At 44.9% G+C, this 20516-nt stretch overlaps 1 protein-coding gene across 1 annotated transcript in view; it reads left to right on the top strand.

The window, feature by feature from the left end:
• Window positions 1–20516, top strand: part of KLF7 (KLF transcription factor 7) — a 65055-nt gene that overhangs the window by 29844 nt on the left and 14695 nt on the right. Inside the window, exon 3 of the mRNA XM_063341365.1 lies at window positions 2828–3440. Coding sequence (XP_063197435.1) covers window positions 2828–3440 — 613 coding nt within the window. The remainder of the gene's footprint in view (window positions 1–2827; window positions 3441–20516) is intronic.

Below are 20516 nucleotides of genomic sequence, written 5' to 3'. Positions count from 1 at the left end.
TGCCCCTCCTGGTGGCCCACTGGGCTGAGTGGGGACCTTGGTAGTCTCAGACTGGTTTCTCCAGGTCAGATCTCAAGATGAGGGGGTGGGCTTAGTTGGCCTAAAAATTGTCTTGCCAGGGCAGGAGTGAAGAAAGCAGGCTGTTTTCAAAACCCTGGCTCACCACCCTCTGGGTGATTTTGGGCCAGGAGGAGGAAGGTCGCATAAGGTACTTGGCAGAAGCTGGGGAGTGCATATGGGGGAAGACGCTTTGTTTCTGCCGGCAATTGACCGCTCTGGCAAATGCAGCAGCAGGTAGGGCCCTGGCAGGGGGTAAAGGAAGGGCTGTGGCCGTAACTCCTCGACAGGCTTTGTCTGCCATGCAGATTAGGTGGAGGGCTTTTCTGGCTCAGCGTTGCTAGGCTCTTCCCCCCTATTGACTTAGTGGAGAGGCTGAGGGGGGCAGGAGGGAGGGACTGCATTATATTCTTTCTTTGAGTTGTTTTTTTCCCCCCTCTATGGGGAGATGGGCTTGATCCACTGGTTTTGGATTTCAGAGGCAGAAGGCAAGACATGACCAGCTGGTGTCTTGAAATGGCACAGGTGCAATGGCTGCGGGAGGGGGGAGCCAGGAATAATTACAGGTTTCTGAAGCATCAGGCTTTGCCTGAAAAGGGCTCATCGAGAAACTGCTCTTTATGGAAAATTAATGGTGAAGCTGGAAAAAACTGTCAGGCCCACTATTGTTGTCATGGGGTAGTGATGCCTTAAAGGAGCAGCACCTCCTGCTTGCCTCCCCTCTATGGGCAGCCCGGAGCCGGCGTGCAGCTTTCTGATCCTGCAGCAATTGAAATTTCATGTCACTGTCATTAGATTTAATGGCCTTGAGTCCCTGTCTCTTTATTTTCTTTTTTTTTTTTTTTCCCTTTCCATCCCTAATTTGTGATTACACTTGCTCTTTCCCTTGGAAGCCTTTTATTTATTTGTCCACTAAACCTGTTTCTGCCCCACTGGGTAAAGGCTAAGTGGGCCAGAAAGCCCAAATTACACAATGTGGGGAATTCAAAAGCATCGCCTCTTTTGGTGAAGATGGTTATTCCTGAAAGACTGTGAAGCACGTTTGGAAAGCAGCCCCCCAAACCTGGTAGGATTCATCTGGGGAGAGACCAGATCCCCCGTGCAAGCCGTTTCTCACGGTCCCAGAAAGGCACTTTAAAAAGAAAATTGAAAGGTTGCTTAAGGCAAGAGTACTAACTGGTAAGTGTCCCACCTCCAGGTCTGTGTGCAGACACATCATATGTACAGTGTCATACCTCTGAAAATAACCTACACGCTAAAGTATAGCTTGTTTCTGTTGCCATTTCATTGCTTTTTGTCCAAGTCCATCTCTGTGGGTCAGGTCTATAGTCAGCTATTATTTTAAAAAGAAACAACAGATAACAGTCTGACAAATTCAGTTCTGAACTCTGGAAGTCATCCCAGCAAATTGTATCTGCAACCAGCAGTGCTACATTGAAAGTAGTAATTTTGAGTTATGCAGTAGCTCCTAGAGAGCTGCGAGTGGCCTCTTTACACTCCTGTTGATGGGACCTTTCTACTCAGAAGGCAGGATTCTCTGTCTCTCCTCTGGTCATATGAAGCTTTTGTTTCTTGATCAGATGCTGGACTCTCCAGGTTGAGATGTAGTTGGGTCGTCAGCTCTCATAGCCTGAAAATTTTTGCCTAAAATCCCTTTCTTAATATCTCTATTGAGGAGTAGTTTTTAGAGGTTTCTAAAATGTATTAGTTAGAATGTCTCTTTGTCCAAGTCCTGTAAAATCACAGTGGTGGTATTAAACCAGCTAGCCTTTCAGGCAGCAAGAAATGAAAAACAGGACTAATAAACTCCATTAAAAGCTCCTCACACTAGAGCAAACAGTTTTCTATAAACAATAAAAGTTTATAATGTTGGTTATGGAGAACACTGGGCAGCGTGATTGTGCCTGGAGACTTTATTTGGGCTAGCTCACGGCACCTCAGAATAAGGTACATTCAAGTAGGAGGCGCACCCCATCCTTGTGCTGATGATCACTGCTGTGGACATCCAGGAACACATTTTTATGTGCCAGCCTCTTTGATTGCATCTTCACCTGCTTTTTAATAAGGTGCGCGTGTGTGTTTGTGTGCAAATCTGGTGTCTTCTACACAGGAGGCCCCATTTGACCAGATGTGCCAAAACCCCTCTAAAACTGACAGTAAGTCCTTGTTTTCTGTCTGTCAGGCCCTTTAAACAAGTTGTGGTGTCACTGGAGGTTTTTCTCTGTCTCCTGTCTTAAAATGCTATGTTTCAGAATTGTGCTGGTTTAGGAACAGATTGGGCCCCAGCTAACTACGCTGAGTTAAATTTGGAGTGAAAGTTAGTGTTTGTGAAGGAAGAGCAAGCAGTTCTTTGGAAAGGTGACTTTTTGTTTGTACATGGCCAGGCGATGGGGCAATTAGGATAGTTTATGCGGAAGTGACTGTTGGCCAGATTACACTTAAAATTGAGAAGGACCTGGTATCCATGGGACAATGTGCAGATTTTTTAAGAATATGTAGTGGATGCTTTTGGTTGTCGTATCTTCACTTCTACAATAATATCTGCTACCATACATGGATATTCCCACACTGTCTTGGAGCAGCATCAAACAAGTGCCAAATCCTCATGTCTCCCAGAATGTGACCACCTCACAAGAAGGTGCTGGTGTGCATGAGTGCTCTCTCTGAATGGCTCTGGACCACATTGTTCTCCTGCCCTAGGTGGCAGCTATGTGGCAACCTCTCTCTAACAGTTGTTTCTCTCCCTCCCCTCTCCCTTCCCCTTCTGCAGACATGCCTGGAGTTGGAGCGATACCTTCAGACTGAACCACGGAAGATCTCTGAGACCTTTGGTGAGGATTTAGACTGCTTCCTTCATGCCTCCTCAGCCCCAGATGCAGAGGACAGTATCCGACGGCTGGACCCCATCCTTTTACCAGTGGAGACGAGTACGTGTGACAAAAGCGCCAACATGGACATTATCCTCTCACGGGACAAGCTGCTGTCTGAGACGTGCCTCAGCTTGCAGTCCACCAGCTCTTCCACAGAAGGCTACACAGCCGTCAACCAGGCCCAACTCAATGCAGTAACCTCATTAACGCCCCCTTCCTCTCCGGAGCTCAGCCGCCACCTTGTAAAAACCTCACAAACTCTCTCAGCGGTGGATGGCACTGTGACGTTGAAATTGGTTGCCAAGAAAACTTCACTCAGCTCTGTGAAAGTGGGTGTAGCAACAGCAACCGCGGGGACAATAAAGAGCGGGCAAAGTGACAGTGAACAAGGAGGTACAGGGGCAGAAGCATCCCCAGAAAACAAGAAGAGGGTTCATCGCTGTCAATTCAATGGGTGCCGGAAGGTTTATACAAAGAGCTCCCACTTAAAGGCTCACCAGAGGACTCATACAGGTACTTGTGTAGGATGCTTCTCTCATCTTGTCCCCCTGCCACCTAACCGTAACCATCTCCTTTTATTCTCATTTAGAAAAGAAAAAAAAACTCTTCTGAAAGTCCAAGCTTCTATCTATGAAACAGGGAAATGGAAAAGATATGGTGGGCCAGCAAATGTACCCATTATTTGATAGAATGGAGGAGTTACCGTCTACCATTAACCTGTAGGGGTTTCATACGTCTTATGGGGCTTGATGCAGAATAATTTTAGGATACCTAAGGGATGTAGATGTATCATTCGTGTTAAAACTGTGGGCTTGACAGTTTGGGTTTTCAGCACTCGCTTCCTCAAGACAACTTCAAAAATGTTAATTTTAGTCAAGTGTTAATTGCTTTAAATAGAAAATAGGATAGGTAGGTTTTTGTTGCCTTTTGTATGGGTGAAAGAGAAAAATGTATTTCAGATCTGAGATATGTAGTTTAGGAATAATGTGTGCATGAGAAAGCATGTGTATAGATGCAGACATGTAGGTACATAGATGCACATACCCTTGAGATGCTCATGATCTTGGACTTCTCTGGTGGTAAAATACAGTGAGAACAATTGAAAGAATAGAGTTTGAATGGAGTATTCTATGTAGAGAGGGAATAGGATGTATGGGAAGATGTCAGGTTGTTATTGTGGGTAATATTTACTAAAATTGCATAAAAGCTCCACTGCATAAGCTTCTTGAGGCATACCAAATTGGCTTAGGTTTGGCTGTTCAGGATCCCCACTCTCCTGTCAGTTGTTCATAGTCCCCAGTAGCGTTTCGGCTGGTATTCAGTGGCGGTAATAGCTGTGCAGTTTGCTCGGGTTGCTGCTTTGTTCTGAGCTTCGCATGTGATGAGAGATGATAAATTCCCATTAGCACTCTCTTATCATGTGATTATTCTTGTTTCCAGAGGGATTGCTGTAATCAGTTTTCTCAATTTTACTGTAAAATGTGTGGTCTCTTACGATAACTGCACATTTAATTCACAATCTTATCATGCAGGCAGATTCCTAGAAGCGAGGTTGTTCTTGCAAGGTAGAAAATAACACGTTGGACCAGTGCAGTAAATCAAACAAATGTGTGGATTGTTAAGAGAGCTGCATCCATCAACTACTAGGCAGCCCTGTAAAAGTTACATGGTCTGAAGTATAAATCATATTAAGACATAAAAGGCTTTGGTTTTGATTGTTTTATGTGGGCTTTCTAGTGCTTTTACTGGGGATAGCCGCCTTGCCAGGAGTGACCTCACTTGTGATCCAGTGATTTGAAAGCCAGTGAAAGCAGTGCAGTCATTTTGAAATTAACATCATCGTGGTCAGGAGGCTCCTTGCAGCGCCGGTGCTGCTGTGCAGCTGGCCCCTGCCAGGGCTGTGCAGGGGGATGTCCCAGCCAAGGCCTTAGCAGGTGTCAGGGCTCCCATGAAGGCACAAATGTAGAGTGTGAGCGCTGTTGACATGGCAGTCTCGTCTGTTCAGATGTGACCCCTGCGTTCCTCACTGACCTGGAAGTGGTGGATCTTATACGGCTCTTCCTGAAATTAGTCAGGGATGTGACACCATCACCTAGAAAGGGTGAACTTTTGGAGTTTTTCCGGTTCTGTCACCCAATAGGTGGGGTTGTGGGCAAGGAGTCCTGAGGGTGCACTTGCAAAAACCACTACTCTTTCAACGCCTCCACTCTTTGGAGTCAAAATCTTGCAAGATTTTGCATGCTTTTTAACCCAGCCTTAGGCCTGGTTGAATTTTGTATCTGAGATCAAAACCTTTCCCTTGATAACATCAGTATGTGAAATCTTACGTTTTACAATAAATCCACAATGAGAAATATAGTCCATAGGACAAAGTCATTCAGACCTCTTCATCCTGCTTAAGTGCTCTGTTCCCTTAAAAATCACTGACCGTTGGATGTCTTAAATCAGAGCTGGTACAATCAAGACATGAAATCTGTTTATGTGGACCTCTGAAGGGGGATTTCCCCACAGGGAGCTCCTGCCACTGGTAAAAGAGAGGGATGGAGAGGAGTAACTATGGAAATTTGGGACTGAATTATAAATGGCAGGGCTGCCTCCTTTCCCGTGCACGCCTTCAGGTCTAGGGACAAGGAGTCCTTTTCTCCGTCAGTGCTTTGTTTTTTTCATGCCATGAGCTGAGTGTGCTGTGGGTTGCAAATGCACCCAGCAGTGCCAATGGCTAGTAGCCACTTGGCTTAGTCAGTGGCTGAGCCAGAGGGTCTGAAATGATTGCGAGATATTTTCCTTTGGCTGGTAGCTTGTTAGTATGTCATGCAAGAACAGTCTGCCAGTGCGGGCTCTGTGTAAAAGGGTGTGAGCGCCCTGACAGACAAAGAGCTCTCAGTGTGGGGTTCACAGGCAGGGAGGCAGATGCGGGCTGGTCACCCAACTTGCACATGCAAAGTCCACTTGCTGGATCAAAGGGATTTACTGCAGTGCGTGAAAACAAGAAAACCATGGGCTGGGGAGCTGGGGGGTGGAAGGCGGCGGAAGGAGGTTGCATTCCTTTCGTTCGTATGTAAGGCTGACCAGACAGACACTGGCTGGCGTTCCTCATTGCTGTGTGATGAGCCAGGCTGGGCTGGAGGCAATACAGACCGATAGCAGCTTGCTAGGTTGGAGCCGATCTTCTCTTAGGGCTTTACTTTGCTGGGAGAGCCCAGAGACAGTCAGCCCCCACACTGCACTTGGTGCTGTACAAGCCTCTCTTGTTACTCTCCCGCATCGCTGTAAGGCCCATCAATGGTTGAACTGGTTATGAAACCACCTTCTGGATGACCTTTGGAGAGGGAAAAACAATCATCTGTGTGGGAGAGAATTTAATCTGGAAGGGAAAGGGAAAAACATTGGATAGAAAGGGAAATGAAAATATTTGACTGAATTCAGAGCAAGCTGGGGCATCTGAAGCAAAGGGTGTGTAAAGGAGCTAAGAGCAGTGGTGGGACTGACTGTCAGAGGGTGGCAAAGAAGCCACTCAGGGGAGAAATAGCGTCTGGGACTGTAAACAGGAGGAAAAGGTGAGCTGTAGGCTTGGAAAGACCATGCTGCCAATGTGACGGTGAGGTAAAAACATCTAAAGAAGGAGCCACCAGGACTGGCATGGGAATCCAGCCCTAGCACATTCTCACATTCTTATACATGGAGCAGACATCAGTGCAAACAATGACATTTTGTCTCTTTTGAGAGACAGAAATTTTCATCCAGCCTTCACACATGTATGGAGATGAATCGCCGATGTAATGGAGGGTGGAGAGGGAAGGAATTAGAATGAGCCACAATCCGGGTGTAGTCATTAGTACTTCCTAAATTAGAAAACAGGATATTGCTGGTGAGTGTCTGGATGCAAATAAGTCTAAGGGTGAGCTGGCTTGTGACCTATGGAAAGATTAATCATGGAACGTCACTGTGTCTCCCAGATCAAAGACCTCTGGGGGAGATTTCTATCTCCTGACAAAGCCATTCATATCAGGCTTCCTTGCAGTAATGTACAAGGGAAGGTATGAGATGGCATGGGTGCTTTCTGGCCAGAGATAAAGCATCACATATAAACTGACCAGGAAATCCTTAAGATTGTGATAGCGATAAAAAATGACCTCTAGGGGTTTCTGCTGGGGTTTGCATTTTATGAGTATCAGAAGGTTTTGGGTTTTTTCTTTATCCGTCTAAAACCAGGATCTGATACAACTTAAGCTCATGTCTGAGAAACAGCAGTTGGGCACCTCATGTCTATATTTAGGTTTCTAAAGCCTAAAACAAGTGGGAAATACCCATGTAAATAGATGTTACAAGTCTACATGCGATCTTAAGATAGCACTTATTTAAGTGGAGTTTGTTTCACATTGTCAGGACATCTTATTTTAAATTATACAGTTCTTTGATCCAAAGTGCTGAGTGAGAGTAACTAAAACAAACAAATCCACCCTGCAGGAAAACAAATTACTACATTTGCAAGAAAAAGACGAGAGACACAAGAGTATTAGAAAGAGCATTAATGAACAGGAAGGTTTTTAAAACAACAGAGAAGAGCTTTCCCAAAGTGTTGGAGATAAAAGAGGAAACATCCAGAATTTGGAAACGATTGGAAAAGACCAAACTGAGGAGAGTAGGCCGGATGATAGATAAAGAAGATTAATACAAAGTAAAGGAATAATAGAGAAAATAAGACTATCTGTGTCAGTGGTACCACCTGAACGGGAAGCCGCATTGCTGTATTGTGTTAGTGTGGTAGGACCCGTGAACAGAAAGCCAATGAAGAGAAAGAAAAAGCAAATGGCCAAGCACAGCACCAATTCTGCAGGACGCAAGGTATTGAATAATGACTTAGGGAAAAGCATTTGGGAGGACAGTATAGGCAGCATAGGATAAATGAAAGCCAAAGCCCAAGATTTTTTGTTGTACAGAAACTCATGGCTTTGTAGCGAGTCCCCAGCTCTGTGTGCAGGGCTGCACGCCAGCAAGGGGACACAGAAGATGGAGGATGCTGAAGTTCCCATGGCAGCAGCAGAAGCAACGGGTGAATTTGCCACTGGAAACGAGAGCAAGGGAATTGAGGGAGGAGGGGTGTGTGAGGAAGACCTTCACTCAGGGCTGGATTTGTTTTGGGGTACAGTTGCATTGACAAATTGGAAAGATGTGTTTCGTTGTGGGGCTGGGGTTTTTTTGAAGTTTTTTGGGTAAAAACATAACAAGAGTTTATCAAAGCTGATTAAAATAAGCTCTTTAAAACTTTCTGGTTTTGAAGCCTTTTAGCCATTTGGCAAGTTTGGAGGAGAGTGTTGTGATTTCACTGTGGATGGCCAGAGCGTCACTTCAGTATTACAGCGAGAGCTTAGGCTGAGGAAATGAGCTTTGTGAACCTCCCGGGCGGCAGGAGGACAAACCTTGCCAAAAGCAGCCCTTGCCATTTAAAACACCAGTGGTGTTCATCTATTGCTTAGTAGCCAATACGTGAATCCTCAGTCCTGTTTCTGCTCCATCATTTGCCAAATCAATAGCACAGGACAGCCTTACTGTTTGGGTTTGAAAATATAAATAGGTATTGTTTGTTTGTTTGCCATGTGAGATGATTTTTGGCACAAGGGAGGCCTAGAAAGTGATGTTTGCTGTCTGCTCAGCAGCTGCAGGAGGGAGAGTGCAGATGCCTCCAAGTGTTATGGCAGGCTGTCTTGGTAAGGCACGGAGGAGCCATCTCTAGCTTGTCATCTAGTGTTTTCTTTATAACCATCCACCCTGAACCCCCATGAGGCACCTAGCAAGGGGGTGAATGATAGGGATCACAGAGAAAGACTCAAAGTAAAAACCCTCAACTTGTCTTCTGCCGATTTGCCTTTGTGTTGCTGCTGTCCCACAGTGTATACAAATGGCAGGTTAATGACAAGAAGCTATGATTTTCTTGCCCATTTGTCCAAAGCACTGGCACTTCTGAACTGTTTGAGGTCACACCAGGCCTGAATCAGAGATGTGTGCTCAGAGACCTTGGTTTAGGCTAAGGTGGGCTTGCTGGAGGAGAAGGGCCTGAGCAGGCTGGGAGAGCTGAGGCACTCTGGGCAGGAAAAGCCAAGTGCGCTACCTCTTGTCTCAAAAGCAGGTGCCAAGTTAGGCTTTTCCTAAGCACAGAGTGAGTATTTGAGTCTGGGTCATATCTGGGCAAACAGCCACGAGCCTGGATGGACCTCTCCTAATCCAGAACCTGCCTTTCACACCCCATGCAGACATGGACCCACACACCTACATAGCAGCAAGCAGGAGCAGATGAACTGCAAAGCTTCGTGGAAGTTGACCTAAATACAGCGGACCTAAATACAGCGTCCATGCTTCTGCCAAGGGTGGTGGTGTCCCAAACAAAACCATGGGCACCATGGCGTAGATGGTGCCCACGTATAGCAGAGACCAACTGCAGGTAGGGGGACCAGCTAGGCCTGCATTAGCACTAGGAATAATGGCTGAAAAAATGTATTTAAAGATAGTTAAAGGGCAAGTTTATGATGAAGAGAATGCAAGGTGGATTTAAAGAATAAAATTGCTCTTTCTGTATTGCTGGAGTTTAGGAGAACATGTATTTGTGTCTTCAGAAAACTTCTGTCTAACCAGTTATTTACCACACGCCAAGAGTGAGTGGTGACGTGCTGCAGTAGATTGAAATGAATGAGAGACAAGGACATCAAGTCAGGGCAGTTTAAAGACTAGTGTAGCCATTTTGGAAAGGGGAAGAAAAAATACTGCATGGGACGTGCTTTATCCACAGGTCTCTGAGAGAGTCCAAAACCTTTGTGTCACTGCAGAACCGACATCTTTCCATAGGTCAGCTTTATACATGATAAGAAGACTTACTAAGAATGAAAAGCCTTTAAAACATTGCAGGCCAGTTCACAATCCCAGCAGTCCCCATTTGTAGATAGGCACCCAAATGTTGCGTTGGGTAGATTTGCTCCTGGAGGTGTCTGGCCTTTGAAACCTGGGACTGAGAGCTGGGTCTGCAAAAACTGAATGCTGAAAAAACATTTGCAGGCGTGCTAGCTAAGCTGACGATGACAAGCATGTGTTTCAAGATAAAAGCTGATCCCCAGCTGAGTTCTGAAAGAAAGGTGTCCTCGCTGTATGGCTGTGTGCATTCAGAGGCTTAGAGGGGATTTATTCCTTCCTCCTGTACGTCTGGACTCTTACCACCAACAGAGAGATCTTAATAGATTAGTTTAGTTGGACAATTTTGCAGTGTCATTCTAGCTTTTTATGATGACCATAAGCGATCATCAGTGCACTAGAAGCTTATATTATTTCTTGGAAATGAATGTTTTAAAAATACAGGCATGCACATCTTTTGTTCAATATGTAACTGCATGGAACTGTATTATGGTTGATTTTGCATAGACTTCCATTTGGACCTCTTCTTGTTGGTCACCTGTAACTTTGCAAAGCTTTTCCTTCTTCAGAGTGAAATTTTCCACATTTGGTCTTTTTCCAGTGTGGTTACTGTTTGTTATTTTAGAAGTTGGAGGAAAAATATTTGGTTTTGAGGAGAATGTGGCATGTGTGTTGGGGAGGGGCAGGGAGAAAAGAGCTGTCCTCAGTGTAACAAGTTTAGCTGAAAACTTGGCCTGTGTAATGGAAAATAGTCTTTGAGTAGAAGACTTCTATCTGTGAATATCCGGGTAAAAATTAACTCAAATGTACTAAGCTATGATCTGTTGTAAACTGACTTTCATATGAGTGTGGTACATGTGATACAATTTTTTCATTAATTCTTTGCAAAACCCATAGAATCCCAAAGGCAATTCTTTTCCTGGGCTTTGTTTGGCTTTGAATATGTTTTAGGAAATATGTTTCATACAGAACACCTCTTTATTTTTTAAAATTTTCTCCCTGAAGATGCAGCATCACACAACAATGGAATTTCATAGTACATTTGTGTCCTCCTTTATTTACACTCATCTGGCAGCATGAGTGACCTGGGTGATTTCCAGCTGGGTGCTTGTACCTCCCTTAGAGCTAAGGACAGGTAATCATCTGTGCCTTTTCCAAATTCCAGATGAGGAGACTTCCTAGCCGGTAAAATTAATTTTTACTCACTGCCTTATGCTCTTGAGACCAGGCTGCTTGGTTCACCAAGGTTTGCCCACCAGTGTTGCCAAGACGTTTTTACTGAGCCTTGCTCAGCGTGAAGCACCAAGGAGCTCCCGCACCGCTGGGCACAGCCTGCAACCTCCAGCCCCAGGAGAGGGAGAACGCACCAGAGAGGATGGGATCTCGCTCAGGAACATCCCGTGCCTGCCACCGTGTAGGTAGCCCTGCCCTGACACCAGTGCAGCCTTGACTGCGAGAACTTGGCAGTGTGTTTTTTAAGCCCAAGCACAGTCCAAGCCACCTCCACCCCCAAATCAAATCCAATATCTGAATGAATGAAAGCATCCTGGGACTTCTTCCATTTTTTAATTTTTGTGGTTGACAAAACTGGGAAACAGAAAGGAATGTATTTTATTTTTGCCTTGTGTTTTATTCCTGTGCTGTCTCTGCCAGTATGCATCTTTTTTTTTGGTTCGTCTTTCTCCAGTTTTTCAGTGCTGAAAGGGAGAAAGTGAAGTGATACATAAGTGGTGAAAAACATCAGCACTGTAATAGTTTGAATAAGCAAAAAACCCACGTTCATTAGCAAAAATATGGAGCAAAATGATTTAAAATCATAGCATTTGGAAAAGGGGGTGTCCATTCCTCTTTTTCATCGGTTCGAGTCCCTGAAACACACTTCTTATATTTTGCCTGGAATATTTGCCTTTATATTCTGCCTTGAATTTCTCATAAACTCTTGGCCTAAAACGCAGGTGTCCAAAGAGCACATCCTTGGTGCACTGCGCCGGATTATGTAAATATGTGCCATGTCCCATAAAGGGCTCTCTTCATTGTTCACCCTCCAGGGTAACTTAGAAAAAACAAAGAGAAAAAATATATTTCAGGGTCCTGGAAAAATCTGACCCAGTGAACTGCTGAATTTTTCTCCTTTTTCATCTGTTACTTTTGCCGCTGCTGCCTTGCCTTGCATCTTTGAGCTCACAGAGCTCCACTGAATCTGAAACTAAAAGCCCTTATTAGAGGAGATTTTTTTTAAAGTTCTTGCCTCTCCTCTGGGGACCGAAGTAATGGCAGCTTGAAGCAGCGGAGAATGTGTAATTAGGGCAAACAGCAATGCCTCGCATGATGGGGAGAAACAGGAGGAGAGGAGGGGAAGTGCGCAACAGCCCGCATGCACAGGCTGTTACTAGGAGACCCCGGCATGAAATGCATGAGATGCGGGGTGCTAATGGGCCAGCCCGGCCGCCTGGGTACCAGCCCGACCTGCTGCACAGCTGCTTCTGCCCTCCCGTTGCCAAGCAACTCCATCCTTATTTTTTTTCCTTTTTTTTTCTTCTTTTTTTTTTTTTTTTTTTTTTAAATTTTCCTCCCCTCCTCACTCACTCATTCTGGAGGCTTAATTGGGTAGTTTTGCTGCTGGTGTTGCTGCCGGGCCCCCGCCTGGGCCTGCTGCTCAGCTGCTGTCCCCAGGGCCCGGGGCTGGGGGAGGATGTGCCGGCAATTAGTGGGGCAGAAGCAGGGGTTGTGCGCCCAGGCTGGCGCCGGCATCCGTCCCTCGGCCCCGCTCCCCGACAGCCAGGAGCTTCCTTCGGAGGGGAGCTGCGGAGAAGGGGTTTGAAAGGGGAGCGGTGTTTCGAAGGCTTTATCACTCTCAATGGGAGTCTTGCGTAGACCCGGGGAGATAAAGCATGGCGTTCCTCCCCGCCTTCAGTGCTCTGCATGTATGGCAATGGGCGTTCATTAAATGCGTCCTCTCAAGGAGAGTAGAAAATGGGAAATTTCCATTTCTTTGAATGTTGCTACATGCTTTGCTTTTCTCTGCTTTTCAGCTAGGCAAGTGGGCTTTGTGGGGGTGTGTTAGGTGCTTGTGTGTGTGTAAGACATAATGCTGCAAAAATTCATTTCTTTTCTCGTCCTGAATGGCTACATACTGAGGACTGCTGCTGACTCGGTAGACAAGCTTTGGCAAGGCCCTTAGGGACTAATCTGGTGCTTTGAAGTTTGTAGAAAGACTGATTGGACATTGGGTCTGGTTCTTAACCTCCTTTCCCCCATCTCTAATATAGACATAATCAGAGCCATCTCTCTGTAAGGGCACTGCTGACCTTTTTGTATGAAAGGACCTGTGCATTGTTCATGGAAATGTATTGCTTTTACACTTGATCATCCCTGCCCATCTAAAAATAGGTACAACCTTCTCACATTGTGTATTTCACAATCCTGTCACATTCCTCTTCTGCCCTGTACTGTCTCCTGCCAGCTTTTCTCTTGTGCTTTGTCACCCTTTCAAAGCCTTTTCCATCTTTCCAGCAGGTGGCAAAACTGTGAATAAAATGCCTTTTTTATTTTTCCTTTTTTCTCTTTTGGGTAGAAAGCATTGGTGAGCCACTTACGCACCGACCACTGCCCCGCCCCCCCCCCCCATTCCTTTGTAATAATAAAAATAATAATTAGGCTTTCCATTCTCCAACAAAAATCAATTAGGAGTATATTGAGGAATGAAAGGCTCAGAAAAGTATCTGAAATTGATTTTTGTAATTAGTTTTACTGGTTGATGGGTTGCACGCACATATGCTTAGATGTTCGCATTGATCTCCAGAGGATGTGTGTATTAAATAGCCTGCTCTTCCTTTTTGCTGAAGAAATGAACTTATTAATCTTAGAAAGAGGGTGATGTGGTTGTGTGCTGAACTGCAGCTGCTCACTAGCTTTTCTGTAACCTCACCAGCACAGCAGCTGCCTGAGCCATGTGATGATAACTTGCTGCATCTAGTGTGAAAGTGGGGGTATTTAACAAGCAGCAGGTCTTGGGCTGCTCCTCTTCTGTGTCTCATATTTGACAAAGTGTGCGTATGTAATGAGGGTGGACAGGCATGGGTGTTAAGGAGACCTGTCTGGTTAGATTCCATTTTTTCAGGAGTCCTTAAAACTGAATGTCCTTCAGCTTCTATTAAATATAACATAGCTCTCTCCGTAAGAAGAGTGACCAGTAACATTTTCTGTTGTGCCATGTGCTGTGTGCTGATGTTCAGCTAATTAGAAGAATTATGGCTTGGCTTCATTGGTATGCCATGTATGTAGCTTGTAAAGCTCTCAGGGACCCTTGGAGATGAAGAGTGCTACATAAATATAAAATATTGTTAATGTGATGTTCCACATTAGGCATCCCATTGTGCTGTGGCAGACTTTCGTAATAAAATGCAAAGCAAATACAATTGCCTGCCTAGTGTTTCTGTGCAAAGCAATCTGGGGGGCCGCTTCTCACCAAAAACCGCACTGGCTTCTGGCATTTCTGAGTGACTTGTGTCTGCACTGACGACACCCCTGTGGGCAACAGCCTCTGAAAGATGCCTTGGGTCATCCTGCAGTGACACCACTGCTCGCTGCAATGCCATGGTCCCAGTCACTAGCCTGGGAACAGCAAAAAGTCCCAAAAGGATTTTTCAGAAAGGGTGGCAAGCAAAATTAGTAAAACACTCTCTTAAAAGCCAGTGGGACTACTTGATTCTTCACACATTTCTTTGTGTGGCTCAGGCCCCCAGAGCTTTCTTGTAGGAGAAACCCAGGCAAGAAATCTTGCATTTAATTCCTTTTTCAGTTGTAATTTGCAGTTTGTCTGGTTCTCCAGGAGCACCAGTCTTGGAGCAAGCATACTTAAAGCTGTCTTTCAATACATATTTTTAGACATTGAGGCTTTTAGAAGTAGTTTCATTTTGAATAGTTTTTAAATCACAGATTTTAAAAAGGAAGGAAATGTTTTGTGTTTCTTTCATAGAACTTTTTTTTGGATCCTGAAACTGTATGTAAATAATTCATGGTGGATTAGAACACATGGTGATTTTTCAGGGGATGTTTCTGTTGTTTTCTTAAAGACACATTTGCTTGCTAGTTTTGTGTAGTTATGTAACATGATATTAAGGAGCTCTTAAAATATAGTACAACAAATGTCTTATTTGAGTGACCTTCAAAATGTGCATACAGACAGGTTTGGGGTTTTTTTCCCTCGGTTTCTTTGAGCATTTTCGTCTAAATCGCTCATACTGACAAAAGGAATCCCATGACTGTACCACATTTTAGCACAGAGAGATACCAGCAAGGATTTTGACTGTGATTCTCCTCTTTCTAGGGTTGCTCTGTCTTACTGAAGTTTATTACAGGACTGGAGTCTTAAACGACTTGATTGTTTTACTAAGTGTACTGTAATCAACATATGTTTGTGCTGTGGTGTTTAAGGTGGGGTGCAGGGGAGGGATAAGGAAATAGATACAGATGGATAATCATAATATCTTTGTTTACTTTTAATTCTGTAAAGATACAGAGTGAAACTCAAGCCTTAATGGGCATTTTTCCAATGACTTTGATGGAGCCAGGATTTCACCCCACAGCGTTGCCAACTTGTGCGATCTTATCATGCACAGCGTTTTCTTCTTAAAGTCCCTGCTTTTGAAATCCAAGGAGTAGAGAGCAAACTCCTTTCCCTGTATTTCATAATCAATGTTTCCAGCCTGCAGGGCTGCAAAGAGAAGTTTAAAATCATGACCCTAGGTTACCTACAAAGCAGAAGGCAAATGATCTCTAAATATTGTTGTTTTCTTCTTTAAAATCTCATTATTTCTGTGGGAGACTGGACTCATGACTTTTTAACCCTTGGGGGTGGCAATAAATAATGCAATATAAGATGTATAATATTCCCAGTGTCCGCTGTGTGCTGTAGTTTTGTGATCATGACAGTGTCCTCAGATGATCTCAGTTATGTACCTCTGCATCCTGGAACCTGATGTTTCTACTAATCACTCTGTTGAAACAGGCACTATGACATGTTTGTAGTGAAGCTTCTTTACTCCCCATACAAAAGAAGTATCCTTGGGACCTTGAGGGTGCCTGTGGGATGTAGGTGGCAAGGACAGGGGGTGTCTGGATTTTGAGAAGAGACAACATCCCCACTGCTGTGTTTTGTGAGGGAATATTTATTGTGAAGGCTTGTATAGGGTTTGCAATCTAAGTATGCGTTGGAGAGAAGACCTGACATTCTCTGTTTTGTGCCTGGAGAGCAAAGACAGAGCTGCCTGCAGCTGAGCTGCTTGCCTAGCCCCCTGTACCATCAAAGGAGCGAAATTCACTTCCAGTTGAAGTCTGACTGGGGTCCGATGTGTCACACTCTGCACTTGCCTTTGCCTCTCTATTAGCTTGATAAAGAGCCATAGGTGGCTATTCCAGACAGTGGCTTTCGAGTTGCATGAGATGAAGCTCACCAAGACGGCCCAAGGCTGGAAAATGGAAGGAGAAGTCCCAAAGCCCAATGCGGTGTCTCTGTCACAGAACCAGGCAAGCTCTATCAATCATGTTTTGCTGAGAACCTGGTATGTGTTTACCGTGGTAGTGTTGCTGGGATCGTGTGCTTGGCTCTTTCATATTTTCAAATGATAAATTTTTGGCATTCAAGAGAAAGCTATACCAATAATTTGTTTATTTTTATAACTAGGTGCCTAATATTTAGAGTCTTGTATTTGTCTTAGTCACCAAAAGAATAGCGACCTGATTTTAGGACTGCCAAAGTCTGATGGATTTTTATTATGACTTATAAATTCTAGCTTCATTATTGCATGTTTCCCATAAATTTGCAAAGGTTTGTGTTCCCCAGTTACCAGATTGGACCAGGCTAGATGAAATAAAGAGGATGGAGGGCCAGACTGTACTGAAGTGTGCTTGGGAGGTACTTTTAGGTTGTGTGAGGTGCCATAAACAGAAGTGGAACAGAGAGCCTATTCCCCAAGCATCCCAGTCTCAGGGTATGAAAATACGCTCCGGGAAGATGAAAAGATTAAAATGGGCTATGGACCGCAGGACAGAGCCACAGTGAAGAGAGGCTGCTTCGCAGAAGTACGCAGTCACGGTGGACTGAAACCCTAAAGCATATCTGAAGGGATAATAGCGTTTCTGTACCACTAACTTTTCTGATGATAAGGTCCTTCTAGATCAGTAGGTTTCAGCACTTGCAGGCGTGTGCAGGCTGCTTCTCGGGGATCCTCAGCAGGCAGCTAAGGATGTGTCTGTGTGAGTGTTCTCTGGTGATCCAGAGTCCCCTTTTGAGGTGGGTCTTCTGGTTGCCCCCGTTCACTGTGCTTTGGTTCAGCCTGGCTGGAGCGCACACATGGTTTTGGATGGCCTGTCCCGGGAGGTGCTCTGCAAGTGCACAGCTGGCACACTTCACCTACGGATGGGTTCAGGCCACAGGACCAGGCTGTGGCTAGCCAGAAATAACACCCTTCAAATGCACGCGGTGATGATATTGGGTCCTGCATACCCACTGTTTCACAAATCAGCTTGCCTTCACTGCTCTGCAGTCCTCTCTGATGCACATGCTGCCCAAGGAAAGGAGTGTGGTCAGTAAGCTTGAAGTCACTAGGTAGCAGTCTCTACCTTCCAGGGAAAAAATTAGAAAAAGCTGAAAGCCACTGTTTTGGGTCAGTTCTAGAAGATTTTCCATAAGTGAATGGTACATTGTTTTAGCACTAGTGCTCATCTCAGAAAATTGCATAATTCATTGCTTGGATGTATGTCTGCATTGCTGGCTGCCTGCCCTTCCAGGTGCATTTGTGGATGTGTGAAAGCTGAACATACCACACGGTGTGGAGCACGTTCTGAACTGAAACAGCTGAGTATTTAACAGCTGCATATCTGGGTATCGGCTTCTTTTCGGATGGGCATTGGCTTCTCTCTTGAGTGCATTTGTATAAATGTGGGTTTATGGATTTGTTTAAGCACTGCACAGATCCTTGTGTTGAATAAAGGTGACTTAAGGAGTAGAGCTTCCTTCCTTGGGAGTGGTTCACAGGCACGAGTTTTAAGTGTGGTTATTAATTTTGAGGAATTAGAGCCTGAAAAAAGTCAGTGTGGCAGAGCTCTGTGATGTTCTTACTTTTAATTGGATTTTGAAGCTCATAATTAATTTGTTAAAAAGGGGGAGATCCTGGCCCTGTAGAAATGAGTGGGAGTTTTGCCATTGCCTTCAGCAGAGGAGGATTTCACCATCTATCTTTTTATTCTCACTAATCCTCTGCAACAACAGAAGAGCAGCCTGGCACGTGAAAAGAATCCTTCCCATTTCTTCTCCCTGCCATTGCCAGTAGTGAGGTAGGAGGACCGTCTCCCCTTCTCCATGCCCATGCTTCCTACATATGTGCACCTCGGCAAGATAAGCTTCCATTTCATCTTCGGGTAAGGTGAAAGCAGCCATTAAAGAAGCAGTTTGTTCTTAGTCTTCACGTGCAGAGATACGGAGGTCTCTCTCCTCCTGCCCTCTCATGTTTTTGAGTAGCTGCAGGAGGGCAGGAAGTCTGACCTCTTTGAGGTCTCTGGGTCAAGGAGCCATCTGACATGGCTTTAAAGGTCATTGTGCTCCTTTGCATTTATCTTGTGCCACGCGGAGCACTGTATGCCAGCGTGCTGTCTGGAGCACAAAGAGGTACTGTCTGACATTTTGTGGAACAGCTCTTGGGTTACAGAGGAAAAGCATCTGAAAACCAAACTCAGCTCAGGGCTGTGCAAGGCCAGACCAGGAACATTTGAGAGAGGAGCCCCTGCAGCAAGTAACGGAGATATGTGGCATCCCATGGCTTTACCAGTAATCATGCTTGGCATTTCTGCCTCTCATAACCTATATATAGCACTATACATTTTCAAAGCTCTTGACAAATGTTAACAAACCAAACTCAGCTTCAGTCCTAATAGCCCTTGTTTCACAGAAAGCCCAGGATGTTTTTCTTTCACCCTTCTGCTCCGTAGGCGACTGTATCCTTCAAACGGGCTGTACCTGCCAGATTTGGCTGAGCAGAAGACTGTCAGTCTTCTGCATTTGCTTTGCAGTGTGTGTAGCAAACGTACACTACAAGGCAGTTTGTCTGCCTTGCTGTCTCCACTCTAAGGTAGGCACTAGAGAGCGTCAGAGAACTGAGGAAGCTGAATTGTCATCGACGCTTGTTTACTGACAGCTTTTAAAAATAACGCATGAACTGTTCAGACAAAACCGGTCTGCCACCATAGACATGACCAGGGCTGGGGAAATCCGTTTTCTCTGAGCGGGGAGAGCAGATGCAGTATGCCAGGTAGGACGTCAAGGGCTGGGAGGGGGAGAGCACTGCAGCAACTGCAACTCCAGCATCTAGAGTCAGCACTGGTGGTGGTGCTTGAATTACAGTTGAGTAACCGGCACAGAAACAGGACACCAGCACTTGGCTCACTAACAAGAAGTTTCTTGCTTTTTTCTTTTCCCCCTGAAAAAATCCTATTAAAAGAAAAAAAGAACAAAAGGCAAGTCTGCAGAGATGACCAGGCAGACACAATCTGAGTGGGGTGGTGTTATTGTTGGCTCAGTCCATTGCCCTGTTGGGCATTTTCCCGTGGTGTACTGTGGCATACAACAGAGACATCCAGGCTGCCCTTTCTGCATTCAGGGACAGAGGGACAAATGGGTATTTTGGCGAGGTCTTGCCAGCTGCTGCCCCCTCTTCATTGCTTCACCCCAATGAATCCTTTAATCGTGCTACTGAGCCAAAGAAACTTTTCGAAGGCCAATAAAATGGTTCAACTACAGTTAACGTCTCAGCCCACTTTGCTGTTCTCTCTGGGGTGGATGACCACCATGCAGCAGAGCTGCCTGCGCAATAAGAAGTACACAGGAACTCACTCATGAAAGAACAAATGTTCTCTGTATTTCGATGCAATTCTCTTGCCCTCTTCACTTTTCTTGCTCTTGTGGCCTCTCCAGTTTGTCACCTTGAAATACATAGGTCTCCCATAATCACATCTCACTCCTTTACTTACTGAATAGAAATGCTAAATATAGAAATCTGCGTCTCTGCACTGAGAAATTTCTCTGCTGTGGCCAAGTGATTGTTTCACGTGACTGGCATAGAGAGGTCATACAGCCTGAAATTTCTGTTTGGTCAGTGGTAGGATTTTTAAGATCACCTTCTTAGCAATTTTATGAAAAAATAAATAAGTAATAATCCCTTCTCTGTTTATAATTCCCAGTTTAGAAGCTCGGTAGTGAAAGTGATTTCTTGTCTGTGTTTTATCTTAACTCCCTCCTCTTCTAATGCATCCATACAGTGCTAACTGCGTGGGGAATAGTGACATGCTGTTTATATTGGAGGAGATGTACTGGAGCATTTGTTCTGGGGGAGATGGTAAATTTGCATGCAGTTGAATACACGTGCACTGCATAAGTAAAGGGGAGGCATGAGACCTTGGAGTTCTCCATCAGAATGTGTTAATGGCCCCACGGATGTTGCACCATGGCAGACTTTGATCCACAGAAACTGGTTTGCATTAGAAGATAGGTAAATGTGAACACAGCAGACTAGAATCTCTCCTGTCTTATCAGTGCACTGTTTCACTGCCTTCAGTGGTATGGTTAATATTTTGGGGCAGAATAAGAGCTGATAAAGGTGTAGTGCAAAAAGCCTGAAGGACCAGCTGATTTAA

Source organism: Chroicocephalus ridibundus, chromosome 7 (genome assembly GCF_963924245.1).
Source record: "Chroicocephalus ridibundus chromosome 7, bChrRid1.1, whole genome shotgun sequence".
NCBI lineage: Eukaryota > Metazoa > Chordata > Aves > Charadriiformes > Laridae > Chroicocephalus > Chroicocephalus ridibundus.
The sequence above is the reverse complement of the archived record's forward strand: the minus strand, read 5'-3'. Positions and strand labels throughout refer to the sequence as shown.